The sequence below is a fragment of the Symphodus melops genome (genome assembly GCF_947650265.1).
Source record: "Symphodus melops genome assembly, chromosome: 1".
Classification (NCBI taxonomy): Eukaryota; Metazoa; Chordata; class Actinopteri; order Labriformes; family Labridae; genus Symphodus; species Symphodus melops.
Genome location: NC_136691.1, coordinates 6333504 through 6351556, shown reverse-complemented (window position 1 = coordinate 6351556; position 18053 = coordinate 6333504). Strand labels below are relative to the sequence as shown.

The 18053-nt window shown below is 37.4% G+C and overlaps 1 protein-coding gene and 1 long non-coding RNA gene across 2 annotated transcripts; one reads left to right on the top strand and one right to left on the bottom strand.

Moving 5' to 3' along the window:
* The first annotated feature begins 1027 nt into the window (after nucleotides 1–1027).
* LOC306827440 (phospholipase B1, membrane-associated-like) lies at nucleotides 1028–17739 on the top strand. Its single transcript, XM_079349260.1, has 42 exons — nucleotides 1028–1167; nucleotides 1831–1884; nucleotides 2474–2534; nucleotides 2648–2682; nucleotides 3353–3437; nucleotides 3529–3580; nucleotides 4686–4766; nucleotides 5157–5222; nucleotides 5321–5382; nucleotides 6018–6093; nucleotides 6190–6297; nucleotides 7052–7126; nucleotides 7302–7373; nucleotides 7561–7635; nucleotides 7731–7791; nucleotides 8332–8390; nucleotides 8924–8997; nucleotides 9144–9187; nucleotides 9288–9396; nucleotides 9701–9752; nucleotides 9938–10018; nucleotides 10123–10188; nucleotides 10271–10371; nucleotides 10520–10601; nucleotides 10690–10794; nucleotides 11486–11581; nucleotides 11833–11904; nucleotides 12085–12162; nucleotides 12375–12435; nucleotides 12804–12862; nucleotides 13309–13376; nucleotides 13471–13514; nucleotides 13890–13989; nucleotides 14087–14138; nucleotides 14294–14374; nucleotides 14468–14533; nucleotides 14638–14732; nucleotides 15581–15662; nucleotides 15756–15860; nucleotides 15949–16044; nucleotides 16134–16208; nucleotides 16629–17739. Exons 1-42 carry the CDS (start codon nucleotides 1113–1115, stop codon nucleotides 16902–16904), a joined length of 3297 nt encoding a protein of 1098 aa, XP_079205386.1. The 5' UTR covers nucleotides 1028–1112; the 3' UTR covers nucleotides 16905–17739.
* Nucleotides 11480–12850, bottom strand: LOC306827444. The gene is made up of 3 exons (XR_013779633.1): nucleotides 12765–12850; nucleotides 12405–12481; nucleotides 11480–11568 (listed from the first exon to the last, which is right to left on the bottom strand). It is a non-coding gene; the product is annotated as an uncharacterized lncRNA (long non-coding RNA).
* Nucleotides 17740–18053: the final 314 nt, after the last annotated feature.

Genomic DNA, 18053 nt, shown 5'->3' with positions numbered 1-18053 from the left:
CAGAAGTATGTAACGATGGGCATCAGAATGAAATTAAAATGAATAGGTAAAGTAAGTTACAGGAAGGTAGACTTAGTGATGTTATCTCATTAGACTGTATGATTCTGACATTAAGCGAACCTTGTGTTTTTTAGTGACACAAAACAAAAACGTTGAATTGAACAAGACAATAAATATCTTCCTAGTAAGCATGCAGCTTTTCACAACAACTTATGATAGCGGATCACGTTTATGAAGTCACTTATTGTACAGAGTTTTTTGACTGGGGTTGCCCAACTGGGCTACTGACTTATATAGGGGTGTCCTAAAGTGTGATGTGAGCACAAACACACACACACACACACTAACAATGTACCCTTTCTGACCAAAACAACAATATCTGCATGTATGTTCAAAGTCACAATTTAGAGTACTTACATTTGCATGCAAACTCCTGGACAGTCTGACTTGCAATGTTTGGTAACACATTGTTAGTTAGTTCATTAAAGTAAGTCAGGGTACATTTCCTTCCCGTGTACCTGTCTTTTGAAATAGATGTCCAAAGTTTGTATTTACAATTTAAAGCACAAACTAAAGAACATATGCTGCACTGATTGTAAAGAATGTCAAGCAGCCTTTGCAAGAAATAAGGACCTAACAGTTGGTTTTATCACAAGTCCCACCTCTGAAAGGGCAAATAGCCAAGCCAGATTTTTTGGATGGCATCTAGGGTTGCCAATCAAATTTCTAGGGGGGGCCAATACCACACCTGGACACGCCTATGACTTTAACCAAGCCCAACATTATTTTGGCAAACAATATTAGTAACAATACAATAATAGGTTCACAGTAACACCTTGTACTGTAGTTCACTTTCACTCATTAGAATGATTAAAGCTGCACTATCAGAGTCTGTGTTTCATTATCAAGCCTCTCATCTGTGTCCTTTGGACAAGTCGGCCAGTCCCTCCCCTCTGTGTCAATTTATGATCTGCAACGTTTGTCATTACCGGTGATCGTGGTCAGGTATAACTGATAGTCACAAATCGACAGAGCCAAACAGGGAGAGAGAGAGAGCAGAGAGGAAGAGAGGCTGCACAATCACAGAGAATCAATCAGAGAGATTCACAGAGATGACGCTTCTACGGCTGCTTCTGATCAGCGTCCTCGGGTTCACATGGACTACAGGTTCCTGCTATTTGATTTAATGATCCTGTCACCATTGTTGATTTTGAGTTTGTTTGTTTTTTGGGGACCTTTTTACCTTTATTGAGTAGGACAGCTGAAGATAGAAAGGACATTTTAAGTGGAGAAATTAGTGACTGACATGCAGCAAAGGACCAGGGTTGAATTCAAACCCACGGCTGCTGCGACAGGGACTATAGCCTCTTTACAAGGGGCACACAACATTACCCCTAGGCTATGAGCCCTCCCACATTGGTTGATTCTCGCAGTTATTTTTCAACATCAGACTTTAGAGAAGCTGATAAGAGTTTTTTTAGACTGCTATGGAGAATATAAACGTAAATCATGTGTAAAGTTGAAAGTATTGCTCTGTTTGGGTTGGAGCTGGATTTGGTGATTCTGTATCAGTAGAAGAAAAACCATAAGCATACATCAAGGAAAATATGTTGTCATATAAACAGTAATCCAGTTTTTTATGCAATGAGCTTTTTAATGAGAAAGAGTCAGTAGACTGAGTTGGCTATGGTATTAATACCACTTTTATAAAAATTTAAATAAGGATCCATTTCAATTGTGCATGTCTGTTCAGTTGTATTGCATGCTTTTAACATCAGATCTTCTGTAAAACAGGCTTTATTTAATCGAGTTATGTATTTCTGTTTTCAGCAACTGGGATGCCTTGCTCTCAGATGTTTCCCTCTCAGCCACCTCCATCAAATGGTGAGTGAAATGAAGACAAAGTTAATGTACACTTATATGAAGGTCTGTAGGCTGAGTGAACTGTTTATTGTTTCTATTGATGGAAACAGTCAGATTATATATAGAAATAAACATGTTTTGTCTATATTGAATATCATGGGAAATATAAGAATATCTATATAAATCAAACCAAATAACATTCATTCAATGATGACATTCAAGTAAAATTTGAGTTTTACTTACATTCTGTACATGTTCTTACACTGCAGATAGAAATTCTGCAGAAAATGTCAACTTTTTGGTCCACTTTACCAAACAGCTGTTCAGAAACGTGCAGATGTTTTGTTAAGCACAAAAATAACTCCTAGTCCAAAGACAAGTAATATCTATTGACCTTAAGATGCAAAGAAAGAAAGAAAAAAAAGTAATGTTTCTGCACATTTACTTAACTTCTTTGCAATTGTCTTTTCGCAGTGTGGCAATACTACTTCTACTGGGATAATAATTTGAGTTTTTCTACTTTGTGTTAATAATTGAACTATAGGGGAAACGTTCCTGTACTTAAGTAAATGCTGATAATAGATTGAAGGGGTTATTTCTTTCTCTGTAGTTAACAGAGTGAGACCTTCAGATGTGGCTGTGCTTTCCTCCGTTGGACTTCACATGCACAGGTGAGCATAGGTCAAAAGTTTGCTTCATCCATGAGTGATATGATCTCTAAAGTTTACTGAAATCTAACAGTGTAGAAACAGAATGACACTCATGTCTTTTGATTTCCCTGCAGTACTGAGCTCTCCACAGTGGTATCAAGACTCACAGGTAAGATTCAAAATGTGATCTTTTTTGTGTGTGTCTAAAACCTGTTTTTATTAAATGCCATCTTTAGGATGTCCATGCATGCCTCACTCAGCATGTCTTCAATATTGTGCTTAGTCCAAAACTTAACTTTCACTTATAATGATATGAGCTTCTGTCACACTACTGTGTGCTATCTTTACTACACTGATAATCTACATTAGCCGTAATTATTTGAAACAATGGACCTGTATGTACTTGTCATACATCACGCCTGTGTGCTTTCATCTTTTCTGTAAATGATTTATAAAACACAAAGTACCTCTGATACTTCATAAAGATAAATACAGACTGACTCAACACAACAGTTGTGATACACTTTGTTGTTCCCTTGGGGAAATTTGTCTTGGACTCGGTGTGCTGCCAAACATTCAGCTGCTTCCACTCGTCCAATGAATAAAAATAATGAATAATGAAATTAAATACATGACTAAAAATGCTCTTATCAAAGTGTATGTGAAGTTGTTGTTGTTTTTAGCCTTTTTGAACATTTTAGTAACATAGGTTGGTTATAATGTAAGCTTGCATGTTTAATGTTTTTAAGTTCTAAAGTGTTAACACATCTGCAACACATACTGTAGCAGAAGAAGCTGTGTCTTCTGGTGTTCACTTTGTGTCTGTCTTCCTCCATCAGAGCTGCTGTCCCTGTTCAATCCTGCACTGATCAGTCCTCTGTCGGATCAAATAAACATGTACAACACTCAGTTTGTTCAACACAGGTAAAAACACACACAATAAATGCGTCACTTATTACTCTGTTTTTTTCAGATAATTTGAAGATATCTTAAACTTGATGCGTTTGGTTTGCAGCTCACTTGTGGAGCAGGCAAAGGAAGTGTCCCAGTACCTCCAACACAATCAGGTAGAAGTTCATAACAGAGTACTCTCATTGTAAAGAATTTGATCAAAGTCATCTTTTTCTTAATTTTAAGTTTTTATACGTTGCAAATATACAGTACAACATAGGAATACAACACCTTTACAAAGAGTTCTCCTTTAAAGGTCACTTATTGTCCTCCTTTTCAACAAATTTAAATCATTCTCAGGGCTCCCCTAAACATGCCTGTAAACTTTCTTGTTCTAAATCCACTCTGATCCTGTATTTGATCATGCCTACAAACCTCTCTATTTCAGCCCTGCTGGGATCAGGCTGTTTCTGTGCCTGTAGCTTTAAATGCAAATGGATTGTGTGTCATTACACCTCTCTGGAGAGGCTTGTGCTGCTCAGGCGTTGTTGCTCCGTACCCAATTGTTTACAGCAAGAAGGCTGACTCAGAGGGCAAAACAAACACCTAGCTGTGGGAGTATCACCTACCTGGGGGAGGGGTTACTGCCCTTTGTGATGGAAAATCTCCAAAGGGCCTGTTTGAGCACACATTTCCTGAAAAGCAGGCCAAAGACGGAGAGGATGGACTTTTCTCATATTCAGTTAGTTTGTTTATAGACTATCGGGGAACATAGAAAACCATGATAAAGTGTATTTTTCAAAGTATGTGACCTTAAAATGGATGTAGAACTACATGGGTAGAATCAGTTAAATGTTCTTGTGTAGCCATACTTAATTAATAATAATGCATTTTATTTGTAAAACACTTTACATTTGTTAATCTCAAAGTGCTACAGAGTTTAAAAGAATACTTAACTCAACTCTTTCTTGTCTTACTTCAAACATCACTGATGTGTCTTATTAGACTGTTTAGCTTGTGCATTGATGTGCAACAGTGTTGGTGTACTTACAGCATTTTACAAAATGAGTTTAGATTGAACTACTTCAGAAAACAGAAACAATAAAGTAAGCCAAACATAAAAACGGATGGCTATATGGTGCATGTACTAAGTTGTTTTGTTAATTGCTACGATTCCACACTGAGACTTGTTTGGGAGTGAGCATAAAACTAACTTATGAGTCAAAATGACCTCTTGTAGTCTCTGCAGATGAATGAAACATCTGTTATTTTCTATTGCAGGTCGTTGATGTGGAGAAAGACTGGAAGATTCTCCTTCTCTTTGTTCAGGTGGATCAGTTCTGTGCCTGTGAGCAGCAGCAGGTTAGAAGAATAACTGACAAGAAAAACACATGTGCTGTGTTTATTGAGGAAAATCAATTCCTTTGTTGTCTGTTTTTTTTTTTAACTTTCATGAGTCAAATAATTAGGAAAATTAAGCCATTTTCATCTTTAAATCTTTAAATGCTTATAAAAGTAATAACTTAGATCAACATAATCAGATACTGTCAGTGCGTATTATTGATAAAGATGTTTGGACAACAAGTCATTCAGGAAAAACTTATGCTTACTTAGTAGCTTTTTATCCCCTTCTTCACACAATTATGAGGAAACCAAAACTCTGGTTGTGGAGACAGAAAACATATTGGTGAATTTTGACAAATGAGGGATAATCTGAAAGTTTATTTGAGTCTCGGACTGTTCTTTGTGTAGGTTCAGTCTGAAGTCAGAGCCGTAATTAAAGACGTGGATGATGCTCTGCAGCTGTTGCACTCTCAGGTACATTTAGAGTTACACACAATATTTTAGTTACAACTACTGTGTGTGCAATATCAACTCATTTTGTCCTCATCTTGATTCACTCCCCTGTACCACAGCTGAAGAGGACAATCGTCAGTGTTGCATTATGGGATGGAGAACACAACACTTTCCACAAAAAGTGAGTTAATGCATACATTCTCTTTTTTTGTCGAGACATCTCTGTCTAAACATGAGACTTTAGATGAAATTAGGGTTTTACAACAAGCTATTAGTCTGTCAAAAGAAAAAAGAGACATTCAGAGCTGAAAAATCATTTGACAAAGTGTACTGATTACATAGTAGTTTGTGCGCATGCCCCATGCAGTACCCCAAGTTGTAGTCCTCCAAGCGGGCGGTCCAGGTTCAGGTCCGACCTGTGGCTCATTTCCAGCATCGCAATCCATCTCTCCACCGGATATCCAACTGTATCCACTTTCCTTCCTTATTGCCAATAAAGGCACCAAAAGCCCCTCAGAAAAAAAAGAATAAATAAAATCATACAACCAGCAAAAAACCAACAAATCAGTCTTTTTCCTTCAGTTGCCTGTACAGGGACCAGATGTAAGCTCATAGCTAACTATAGTGCAGCTGTACACTGTCCCTGTCAAAATAAATAAAGCTAAAAAATTGTGTTAAAATACAGAGGATACAAGGATAAATGGTACAATTTACCTAAAGCTACAGTAAAGTCAGAGTTAAAGCGACATAGGATAAAGATGTCTCTCTAAATATGAACTTGTTGCATTGTTAAGATGAACTCTTTCTTACTGACAGGACGTGTCCCTGCATGGAGACAAACAGAGAAGAAGAAGCCAGACTGCTCAGGGCCATGCTGAGTCAGGCTCTGCAGGTTTGTGTGTGCTTTTTTTTTACATAATAAAATATCTGATGGACGCACTGAGGGCATTATTATTACCTTTCTGGTGACTTTCCCTCTCGCCTGCAGGAGTCCTTGGATGAGCTGCTCGTAAAGAGGCGCTGGTTCAGTGACTTAGATGACTTCACAGTGATTCTGCAGGACACACCGTTCATCCCGGACACTTCATCTGTCTCTGTGAGTCACAGAGGCGCAGGCGGTCCCTCTACACACCTTTAGTAAAGAAGCAAAGACTTTTAAATGCTTTCCATTGATAGCTTGGCTAATATGAGCTCGCAGTGACTTTAATATTAGGAAACATATTTAAGCCACAACCTTACTTTTGGAGCCAGCTAAAATATTTGAAATTTCTTTCAGGTAGTAGGAGTTGGTTTCAATTTTTCACCTCTAAAGGATGCTGCATGTATTTAAATAGCACTAGAAGCAAGCAGGTATTTTATTGGCCAGATTCGTAAAGCATTGTACAATTAAAAAACTACAATTAAAAACTTACAATTAAAAAACTTATTCATTCACTCTGTGAATGAATAAATGAAACCTTTATTCCTCAGAGGAGAAAGTGTCTGGCAATAAAAACATAAATAACAAAACCATCAACAACTATAAAAGAGGGCACAAAATAAACATGATTCATAAATCAAAAATACAAAACTAAAGTATGGCATGATTACATGGAAGCAATGTCAATTGGTAAGTTCAAAGAGTGCACAGGGAAAAGTTTATTCTGTATTATCCGAGCATATGTGTAAATGTGTTGCATGGAATCAAGATAAATGGCAAAAAGATTAAAATTGCCAAAGTCTTTTGAGTCAACAGCATCCTCATCATCTGAGATTAGATTACATTTTAAATTATCTTACTGTAGATGTACTCGTTGTATCTACAGTATCTTACAGTACAATGTGGTGGATGTTTTTCTTTTTTTCAACAGAGTGGGAAGCCTCTTTCTGACTCGCAAGTGTCACAACAAACTGATAAACTGCTGGTGCAGATGTGGGCAAACCTGGTGAGAAGCACTCTCTATCTTACACACGCACAAACACACACACACACACGCACACACACACACACACACACACACACACACACACACACACACACACAAACACAAACCAAGCAACATACAGAGTTGTAATTCTTTGAATTGCAAATGCGAAAACAAAGAGTTTTCTGTTTTTCAGCTGCAGCCCACAAATGGCCAACCTAACACAGATGACAATGGCAGGATCATCGCACTGCCATGTCCAACTGAGGTGAGAAACAAACTGTGCTAGATTGTAAAAAATGACTTTAAAATCAGCATGTCATAACCTGACGTGACACATAACATGCTGGGAAATAGATCCTGGCTTTCCTAATAACCTACTCTTAGTTCTTTTCCATTCAACACCAAATGTTCTTGTTCCTCCTCCTCTTGGTTATCTTGCCCCCTCCTTAAAGGACCGACCCTTCCTAAGGACTGAGGAAAACTCTCCCTCATATCATCACCGCGATGAATCTCCTCTCGTTCTTCCAGTGAGTATAGTCTCATAGTGAGCCTAATGGAGGCTTTAGTGTTCCGCATCTCTTGTTTAGTTCTTAGCATGGATGTACTCTGTGTGTCCGCTCAGTTTACAGGCACGGAGATGCCCTGTGAGGACTTCAGCCCCTCGCCCTCCGTACCTGCCACAGGTAAGCTTTAGACTGACCTGTGTGGTTCAAACAGGCGATATGGTGACTTTTAGTTGACAGAAAGTTCAACGATTTTTTTTAATATTTAAAAATCAGCGAATTTTCATTGACAGACAAGATTTTGTATTTTCTATAAACCTAAAATTACAAACTAATATTATAACAAACCTTTTTCTGTTTCATCCTTATGTTAGTCTGGATCACTTCTTGTAGTCTGTATCACTTCTTTTTTTATGTTTTTATTGCAAGACACTTTCTCCTCTGGGGAATAAAGGTTTCATTTATTCATGACTTCATAAATCATCTCTTAGTCTGTTTTCCTCTCCAATCTTAACTTTTTACGTCATTTTATGATGATGATTTATCTTATAATGAACCATTTCTTTGTCCTTTCAAAGACTTTTACTGAGCTACAACTTTAAAGTATCACCAGCTAATATTATTGCTGAATCATTGCAATGACAGTATTATATAGTGGTGCAGCCTTTTGACGTCCTGCCATCACATTCATATTCTTTGTGTCCGCTTTCATTTTCACAGTCCATGAACTGCGGCCCGGAGATATCAAAGTGGTTGCTGCTGTGGGAGACTCTCTGACAGTACGTTAATTTTGTTATTAGTTTCATTGAATAGAAAACAAAGAGGAAGGTGAACAAGGTACAGGCCAGATTCTGTTAGATATCGAATATACAGTTCAATCTTTAACTCAAACACTCACTGATTACATATTGTATAATGACTCTGGTCAGAAAATGCTCTTACAATTGAATATAACAAGTGGAAACATGATGTTATAATCTGTACTGTGAGATGAAGGACTAAACTTTCATAACAACCAAACACAATTTTATGTAGCCAATGTATACAGTAAGACTTTATACTGTGTGTAAAAGAGAGTAGATTTATATAAGGGTCTGAAAAGTGATCATGAACGACAAAGATACTGAATATCTGAAATGATAATAATGAATAATATGTAACACAATAATAATAATAAAGTGACCCGAAGTTTAATTTTGAACCCAGACAATTTCTACATTTTTACATGTTTATTATCTACAGTAAACTAACTGATAGATGTATTGATTAATTCAAGTTCATGTCACTAAACTCTGTCCTTTTTGTGTCGCAGGCAGGGAACGGGATCCCAACCAGTCCCAACAACATCCTGGGAGTCCTGCAGCAGTACAGAGGATTGTCTTGGAGGTCAGTCAACACTTTACACAACTAATGCAAAGCTAGCTAATAATACTTGTGTTTTAGTGTTTGTCTAAGTATATATAGTCTTTTTTTTGTTTGATATAAAAGTGATCATCATTTTAACACTGCTTGTGTGTTTGTATTTTTTTCAGTGTTGGTGGAGATGAAAACCTCACAAGTGTCACCACGCTGCCCAGTGAGTCTCTTTGAAGATTCATTTACAGTTAAGATCAGATCAATTGGTTTCCTTATAATGACAAAAAGTTCATTTCTTTTCTCTTCCTCTGCTATCATAGACATCTTGAAGTATTTTAACCAGAACGTGACAGGCTACTCACTTGGCATTGGTCGACAGAACACTCCTCAGGCTTTCCTCAACCAGGCTGTGGCTGGAGCTAAGAGCAAGTATGTTTAAGACAGAGCTGATGTTTTAAACAGCTTCTTGAGAGTTATTTAATCAAAGAATACTGTTTGATGAGTTCGGAAACACGGAAACATAAATGTGATAAATATGACACAAACTTACTAGTGGGAAAATGAAAGTGCACACCTGGATTTGGAATCTAAGTTATTCTTTTGGATTTTTTTTGCATGCAAAATTAGAGACTTTTAATAAAACAAACAAAAAAACATTCATGTATCTTTAGCCTTTTGGATCAAACTTTTGTAATGTTATGATGTTTTATCTGATTTATATTTTTGATTTCAGGGATGTGCCAGAGCAAGTACGAGCCTTGGTGGCAAGGATGAAGAATGACTCTGTAAGTTTAATCGTTTAGACAGATTCTTTACATATCTCATTATTGAAATCTTGCATAACTTACATCCACTTTTAAAAAACAGCAACTCATTTTTCCCTCTAAGAATGAATGTGTGAAAAAAAAAACAATAAAAAACTAAAACTAATAATGAAAAACACCCACTAACATTCTCATTTCTTTTGCAGAGAATCGATTTTGAGACCGACTGGAAGGTGATCACCCTTTTTATCGGAGGGAATGACGTCTGTGATCACTGTTACAACTCTGTGAGTACTAATGTGGAGTAATTAAAAATGCATTAGTCATTTTCTTACTGGTTTAAAAAAATAAAAATAAAATAAAACTTAAAGATGCTTTCCTTTTTCTACAGCTGCTCTACTCTGTGGATAATTATGCTCGTCACGTCCGTGACAGCCTGGATTATCTACATAAAGAGGTAAAATCAAAGGACGTGCTGCTACCTTTATAGACACATACAGTTCTGTTTTTGTTTAATCATCTTGGCCTGTCTCTGCCAGGTCCCTCGTGCTCTGGTGAACTTAGTAGAGCCTCTTCATATTCTCCCGCTGAGAGAAATGCACATTGACGCTTCACTTAAATGTCCAACTTGGCTGGTAAAGTAAGTGTCAGCCTTTCTTTAAAGCGTTCTGACTTTTAAACAAGTTTCACAACACCACAGAAAGTCCTCATGGCTGATTAACTGTCATCTCATTTATAATCATAAACTGTGATGTAACAACCTTTTTTATCTCTCCTATGATTTATAGTATTTTGTGTCCTTGCGTTATCTTGCCAAAGACCAACTCTCAAGCTATGCAAATGCTGGAGGACGTGAACAGAGGCTATCAGGTAGAAAAGACAAACAAATAAAAACGATGATCATTAAAGCCTTGCTTTATCTTCAGACACAGACACCTGTCCTTTCCTTTTCTTTAAGCATGCTCTGAATGAGCTGGTCGAGTCAGGCCGCTACGATACTCGCTCAGACTTCACGGTGGTCATCCAGCCTTTCTTCAGAGAAATCATTGTTCCCAGACTGCCGGTCAGTAACTTAACTATGTACCTCACTAAGACGATGGAGGTTTAATCAATGAGTTGCTGTAACCAACATATAACCAGTAGTGGCAGGATTAAAACTGTGTCTTGCTCTAGTGTCTATCGGGTTTTGATGTGAAGTGTTGTGAAGTATATCGAATAAATGGTAGTTGTCGGCTCTCTGTTTTTGATGACGTCAACTTTCACTTTATTAACAAAAACACGATTACACTATTACCCAGTTTCTTTGGCAATTGACAAAACTACCTGTTTAGGAAAATACCCTTAAACATATTGAGATTAATATATGATGTCTGACACCACATTGATGAGCAGTCATCCACTTGTTAGCTTAGCAAAATATATTGGAAAACTAATTAGCCAGTCTAACTATATAAGCTTGTTTCAGTATTCTCTAAGTCCCCTGTTGACAGTAGATCATTGTTAACCACAAGAGCGGTATAAACCGCAACCTGTATTACCTCATATCCCATCAGCATTTTGATTTCATCACATGTCTCAAAAGTTGTGCAGCTGTTGCCATTTGGTCATCCCCATAAGAACAACTACAGGATTTCCATTTTCTTTGTATTTGTCAAACTCTTACAGACTTTAGTCCTTCTATTAGGAATAAAATCAGGACGTTAACTGATTGGGGAAAAAGTGGTTCTTTTATTTATCATACCTTTTTGTCACAGGATGGTCGTCCTGATCGCTCCTACTTCAGTGCCGACTGTTTCCATCTCAGCCAGAAAGCCCAGACGCTGATGGCCCGCTCCCTCTGGAACAACATGGTAAGAATCAGACAAGAAGGAACTCTTTTCCTTTTGTGTTATGATTTGCAGAAGGAGTTAACTTAAGAAACTTTTGGTTGGTGCTGTCTTTGGTGCCCTCTGTGAACATGTGACTCATTTAGTCCTGCCCATGTAAAAGCAGTGTTTTTTTATTTATTTATTTATTTTTAATTAGATTTTAACAAGTCTATCTTTACTCAATTAATTAGAGGATAAATGTTGACCCATCATGCTCACTTTTGTTTTCCCAGCTGGAGCCTCTTGGAAATAAAACTTCTAAACAGGATTTTTCTGCAGACATTGACATCAAATGTCCAACCAAGGTAGGAAATCCATTCAAATAGCAAGTTAGTAATAACGATGAAGGTTTTTCTTTCTGTGCTGACTTGTTTAAGTGAGGGAATGAAGGTTGTACAATGCCCACGTGTACAATCATTTGTGTGTGTTTTTGTGGCTTTATCATTTCATCAAAGTAAATTACTTTCCCCCTGATTTGTCTGTAGACTTCCCCTTACATTAGGACCTTCAACAACAGTGATTACTCATATGCTGGTCCCCCTCCAACACCTGGACCTATCCAAGTAAGCACATTATCTGATAACTGACTTTTATGACGAAATAAAAAAAATACATTATCTGTTTTATATGATTAAAAACTAAACTTCATTGAGCTGTGGATTTATGCTTGCACAATCTTGTTCCTTCCCTTCATACAGCAGGTTGTTCTCTATTTTGTGACTCTTTATGAACTCAATTATTTACACAATATCATTTGACATTTCTTTCCCCTTAGAACTGGGGAAGTGACTTCTCATGTGTGGACCTTAATCCATCTGACACTGTGCCAACTTCAGGTGAGATGGAAAGTTGATTTGAGGTTCAATTTCTTCTTTCTTATAACTGCAAAGAAAAAAAAAGAAAAAAAAAATATAAATAATATAATAAAAAATACTTCTGCACACCGTTCTACTTGAAAACCAAAAGTGAAGCAGAGGATGAACGTTCGAGTAAAACACTCCAGTTGCCATTAAGACATCAAAATCATTTTAGGATGCTGTATTTACATAGAAAAGACACATATAGACTTAAAAGTGAGGGAGGACATGGTTACAGGAAGGTAGTGGTGGTGGGGGGCCATCAGTGTGAAATACTGCCAAGTAAAAAGAGAATGTTTGTAGTTTACCTTGCTTTCAATGGGATCATGTCTTTCTTTTATCTGAAGTTCACCAGCTGAGACCTGCAGACATCAAGGTGGTGGCAGCACTGGGAGACTCAACAACGGTCAGTGTCCTGAAAAAATAATATTCAGATTATTTCTGTTCATTTGTTGGGTGTTAGACGGCACATAAGAAAACGGCACATCTTTTACCAATGTTAGCAATAAAGTACAAAAAGTAATTGACAGATAACAATCAAGCGCACTCTATAACATTATGTTGCATAATAACATTGCATGTACTGTATGTGTCTGGGAAGGGGGAAATAATAATTGCAACTCAGCCCTAACTGTTAACCTGTATCAACTATTTACTGCCCTTGAACTATGTACAATCCAATCCATTTGTTATCCGCCAGATAACAAATTGCACCACTGATGATTACACCTTTTGTATAGTGCTGTTGCTTTGATGCTACATTCACCTTTGTAATAATCTCACTGTCCAATCCAGCACTTTCATTCGATTTTTTTTGTCTTCCAATTTGTCCTCTTTGCGTTTTGTTCAAAGGCAGGCACAGGTGCTAAAGCAAAGACTGTATTTGACCTCAATAAGGAGTATAAAGGAGTATCATGGAGGTATGACATGTCGGCACAATATGAAGTTTAATTGACTTTAAAATTAGATCACATTGTATGTTCCAGGCTGATGTGTTGTGGCTTTTTCTTCTAGCATTGGAGGAGATAAAACTTTGGAGACTGTCACAACACTACCAAGTGAGTATTTTTTGGCAAGGAATAGTTTCTCTGAGTCACTTTATCTCACAACAAATACCAATCTCTCCAAACATAATACTGGAGATTTGTATTTGTTATCTGCAGAGGAGCAGCACTTGCAGTAATGGGGATTTCTTGGCCAGCTGTAATCTTAAATGGGGACAATTTTCCAAAACACTAGGTTTGGGGGAAGAAAAACACACACCTGGAATTGGATTAAAAGAAATAGAAAAAATAGGTAAAAAATGAAGGGAAGCACTTTCACCACTTTCCTCTGTCAGAGCCTGGGGCTGTAAGCAACAGAAGAGGTAGACCACACATTATGCAATATACTTTAATTTAACTCCACACATTCTTTCCCCTTTCTTGTTGTAGACATCTTGAGGATGTTCAACCCCGCCTTAAAGGGCTTCTCCAAAGGGGTCGGATCAAGACAGAAGGCCTTCAACATGGCTGTACCTGGAGCTAAAACCTCGTATGTGCATTTTCTTTTAGTTCCTCTACCTGAGTGAAATGTTTCAACAACCCTGTCTTCCCTCTCACGCATGCTGTCTGTGTATGTTGTGTTACAGAGAAATCCCATCACAAGTTCAAGCTCTCATCAAGGCCATGCGGGAAAATAAGGTGAAACTGAAACCTACAAGAGACTGAAGGGTTTTGAGGGTTGCTGCTCTGTCAGTTGTAATGCCAACCTGATCTAACAGCAGTCACCTTTAAAAGATGTTTTTTTAAAGGCGTCTACTTCCACCATCCTCATGTTATATATACTTAATTCACAGAATGTCAACTTCGAAAAGGACTGGAAACTTGTCACCATATTAGTTGGAGGAAAGGATCTTTGCAGTTACTGCATAGACCAGGTAGGTGTTCCTGAAACATCACACCTTGTACATAAGTAGCCCTACTGATTTTGTAATGAAACTCAGTAACACCATACTTATTCATCTCCACAGAATAATCTGTCACCCCAGAATTATACTCACAATATCATACTCAGTTTGGACATGTTACACAAAGAGGTAAGATATTAGAAACTTGCAGTTATTTTTATCTGCCTCCTTGGGAGTGCATGTGGGTCATATTTACTCTCTTCCTCTTCCCCTTCCTCTCCTTGTTTCTTTAGGTACCGAGGCTGCTGGTTAATGTTGTGGAGCTCTTCCAGATAGATACTTTAAAAACAGTGAAGAAGAACACACTTGGTTGCTCTCTCCTGCAGAGGTTTGTTTGAGCTACTTTCCCGTGTTTCTCATCCTCCTATTGTTTTTCATGTGAAACATCAGAAGCCCTATGGATATTGAGGCATATATAATCACCATTTTTATATTAACATTCAAATGATTTTATATCGTCGAATGAGTCAACAGATGGAGCAGTCCTCTTCTGCTTTCCAGATTATTTAAAGACCCCATGAAAGTGAACTCTTAACTGCTGTGAATCGGTGCAAACTGTATGTCCATCTAAAACAGGATAGAACCAATCACAAGATTGAAGACGGGACATAGGTTTCGGATTCATTTAAGTGGATTGTTAGCCTCGAAAAAACTCTTTAATTGGCCACACATTAGTCCCTGAGGATGAGTCATCATAAATTTGAAAGGTTTTACAGGGAAGAGAAAAATGGTTGTTTTGATGTAAAAATATTATTTTGCTTTTTTGAAATTTGTATTTGGCAGATCATGGCGACCGGGAATATTTATTTTTGTTTCATCTTTAAGCATCTTTTAACTCATTGTTTTTGTTGGTCCGTAACTTTATGATTTTGGTTTGCGATGTTTTCTGATCAGTGTTTTAAGCTGCGGCAAGTAGGCTATAAAAACCTCTAAAAACCCACCAAATGACACACAGTGGACGTAAAGTCTGCATTACCGGTGTTTCTAGAAACATAAGCGCTGCTGCAAGTATCTCTGATTCAACCATTTTTATGTATCGATCTCATTACAGCTCTCAAGAGCGGTTTCCTTTAACTTTTTCTGTCAAGGACGGTCTTTGCACTTTGACTTTAATTTGAGTTCTGCTTCCCCTGTGTTTCTTGGAAAAACAAAATAAATGGGAGTTTTCTTTTACAGGATCAACTGTCCATGTGTCATCAACCCAGCTGAAAACTCACCAGAGCTTGAAGTGATAAAACGTGTTAATCACGAGTATCAGGTACATGCAAAGAACTCATTTAAACAGCCGTACATACCTTTCAGGTGGTTTCCTCTGTTATTCCTCTAATTTTCCTCTTTCTTCCCTTCCCAGGCTGAGATCCAGCAACTTATTTCTGGAAATCGTTACGAGGGAAAAGAAGACTTTGCTGTCGTCCTTCAACCCTTTTTACAAAATACCTTTATCCCTCAAATTGGGGTAAGTTACAAAGATATCCTGATTTATCCATGAGCATCCTCGCATAAATATTAAAGGAATCTATTTTTAAAATATGATCTCTTAACAGGACGGAGAGGCTGACTCCAGTTTCTTCTCTGTGGACTGTTTGCACATCAGTGAGCGAGCTCATGCTGAGATGGCCATTGCCCTCTGGAATAATATGGTAAACATGGAGGAATAATGGACCAAACCACAGCTCACTCATACAGATTTGTTTTAGGTTTTACATCATCTATCTTTCTGTCTATACAGCTGGAGCCTGTGGGTAGAAAGCAGGCGTACAGTGACTTCACATATGACCGCTCTAAAATCCAGTGTCCCTCTGAGGTATGTGTTGAGAGAAGTATCAGCTCACAACGCTTTTGTTAAAACAACCAATTCATGTGTTCGACTATAGCACAAGTCATTCTTGAATTTCATTTTTCAGATGCTCTGTTTTATATTTTTTTGGCTTTTGTGTTTGTGTTCCTGCTTGTGGATTTTTTTAGACTTTGGATTGCACATTATAGCATATACAGCATGTTTTTGTTTTTGCTTGAATGTGGGAAAAAAGGCGTGATGTTTTAAAACAACAAAACAAAACCTCATTCATAAAACAAAAAGGCTTTATGAATACTTTTTTAATCACTTGTATTACTTTTGTCCTTTTTTAATGAATGTATTATGATTGAATAATTATCACTTTGAGTCTTGTAAACCTGTATCTGAACAATCATTTCACATACTTGTCTGCTCTGTTTCCTTTAGGCTAATCCCTTCATCTTCACTAAGGTCAACAGTCGATCAAGCCCACCAGTCACCATCACCACCACCGCCGCCAGCTTTACCACCACCATGTCCAGCCCTGCATCAACAGTCATTGTGCCTTCATGTCCCCCCTCTTTGCCTGTGTGGGTACCAGTGATTGTGGGAATCCTCTGTTTAATGGCTGGCATTATTGCTGCTTGGCTAATGCTCTCCAGTCGGAGCAGTCAGAAGAACAAAGTGGAGAAAGCAGTGGAACTGAAGGGAACTGGTTTTTAATTGTTCCTTGAAGCCTTAAAGCTGCCTCATAAAATGTTTGTCCACAAGAGGGCACAATGTCCAGAAGACATAATTAGGGGGAACACAACTGCCTCTTTTCTTGCCAATTGTTGATACTTGACAAATGTGTCTGCATCTCTTTATCTCTCAAAGACTTTTGTGAAAAGAGAAAAAGGATGGTTTTGTTGAGGGAGGAGCTGATGTGATTTTGCTCTGGTGTTATAAGATTTTGAAACCAAACACTTGGATTCACCTTAACCCGAAATCTTGTACGTATATGAACGACTAACTTAAAGCACGGTGAGAGACACTTTGAGTGGCTTATTTTAAGTGCCGATCATGATCACATTTTAGAAAGTAATGTGGTTTGTCTTGAAAAAGACAAATTTACTGTGCCTCAGGTATGTGAAATGCTAGCTTTTTTTTTTTACCTTCATAGAACGGTGTAAATTGTAATTTATGAATCACTATGTTTTTTCGTGTTTTGTTTTTTCATTTCTTTTTGGTCATTTGTATTTATTGTGAAAATAATGTTAATTAAATATTGAAGCCATTGGTTACTAGTGTATACGTTGTGAACTATAGCTTGCCAACTGAAAAAGCAAGGAGTCTTGTGTTAAGAGATATCTGTTGTCTCCAGATTAAATAAACAAACATGATGAAAACTCTTGATACAGGTCACAAATACACAGAAGTTGCATGTAAACTTAATGTGCAGTAAAGAGTTATAGTTTTAAACTGATGTTGCAAATCCAAAGTGGATAAAATTTGTCAACAAAACTAACAATGACAGAACTAATTCAATAGACCTTAAAAAATAAAAATGAAAAGATGACCAACCTTCAATTTATCTTCACACTCAAGAGCATGTCCATCTGATTTCTTTTACATTCTGGATTCTATTTTTAACTGTAACATCAAGAGAAAAAGGACAATTCAGCCAACAAATTAAGTTTCCCCTCTTAGTTTCTGTCTTCTCAAAAAGGGAAAGCCTCAAAATTAAACTTCCAACCTACTTCCTTCATACCTTATGACCTTCATCTGTCAGAACAGTACAGGGACTCAGCTGACTAGAGGTTCTAGGTGATACCTATCCTTCTACCTGGTACCTACCCTTCTACCTAGTAATATATATATATATATATATAT

Bases quoted from the DNA above. Each gene is read 5' to 3' on its own strand.
- LOC306827440 (XM_079349260.1), top strand. From the start codon at position 1,113: ATGACGCTTCTACGGCTGCTTCTGATCAGCGTCCTCGGGTTCACATGG. The intron at 3,438-3,528 runs GTAAAAACACAC...TTTGGTTTGCAG, and splicing joins ACTCAGTTTGTTCAACACAG to CTCACTTGTGGAGCAGGCAA. The intron at 4,767-5,156 runs GTTAGAAGAATA...TTCTTTGTGTAG, and splicing joins GTGCCTGTGAGCAGCAGCAG to GTTCAGTCTGAAGTCAGAGC.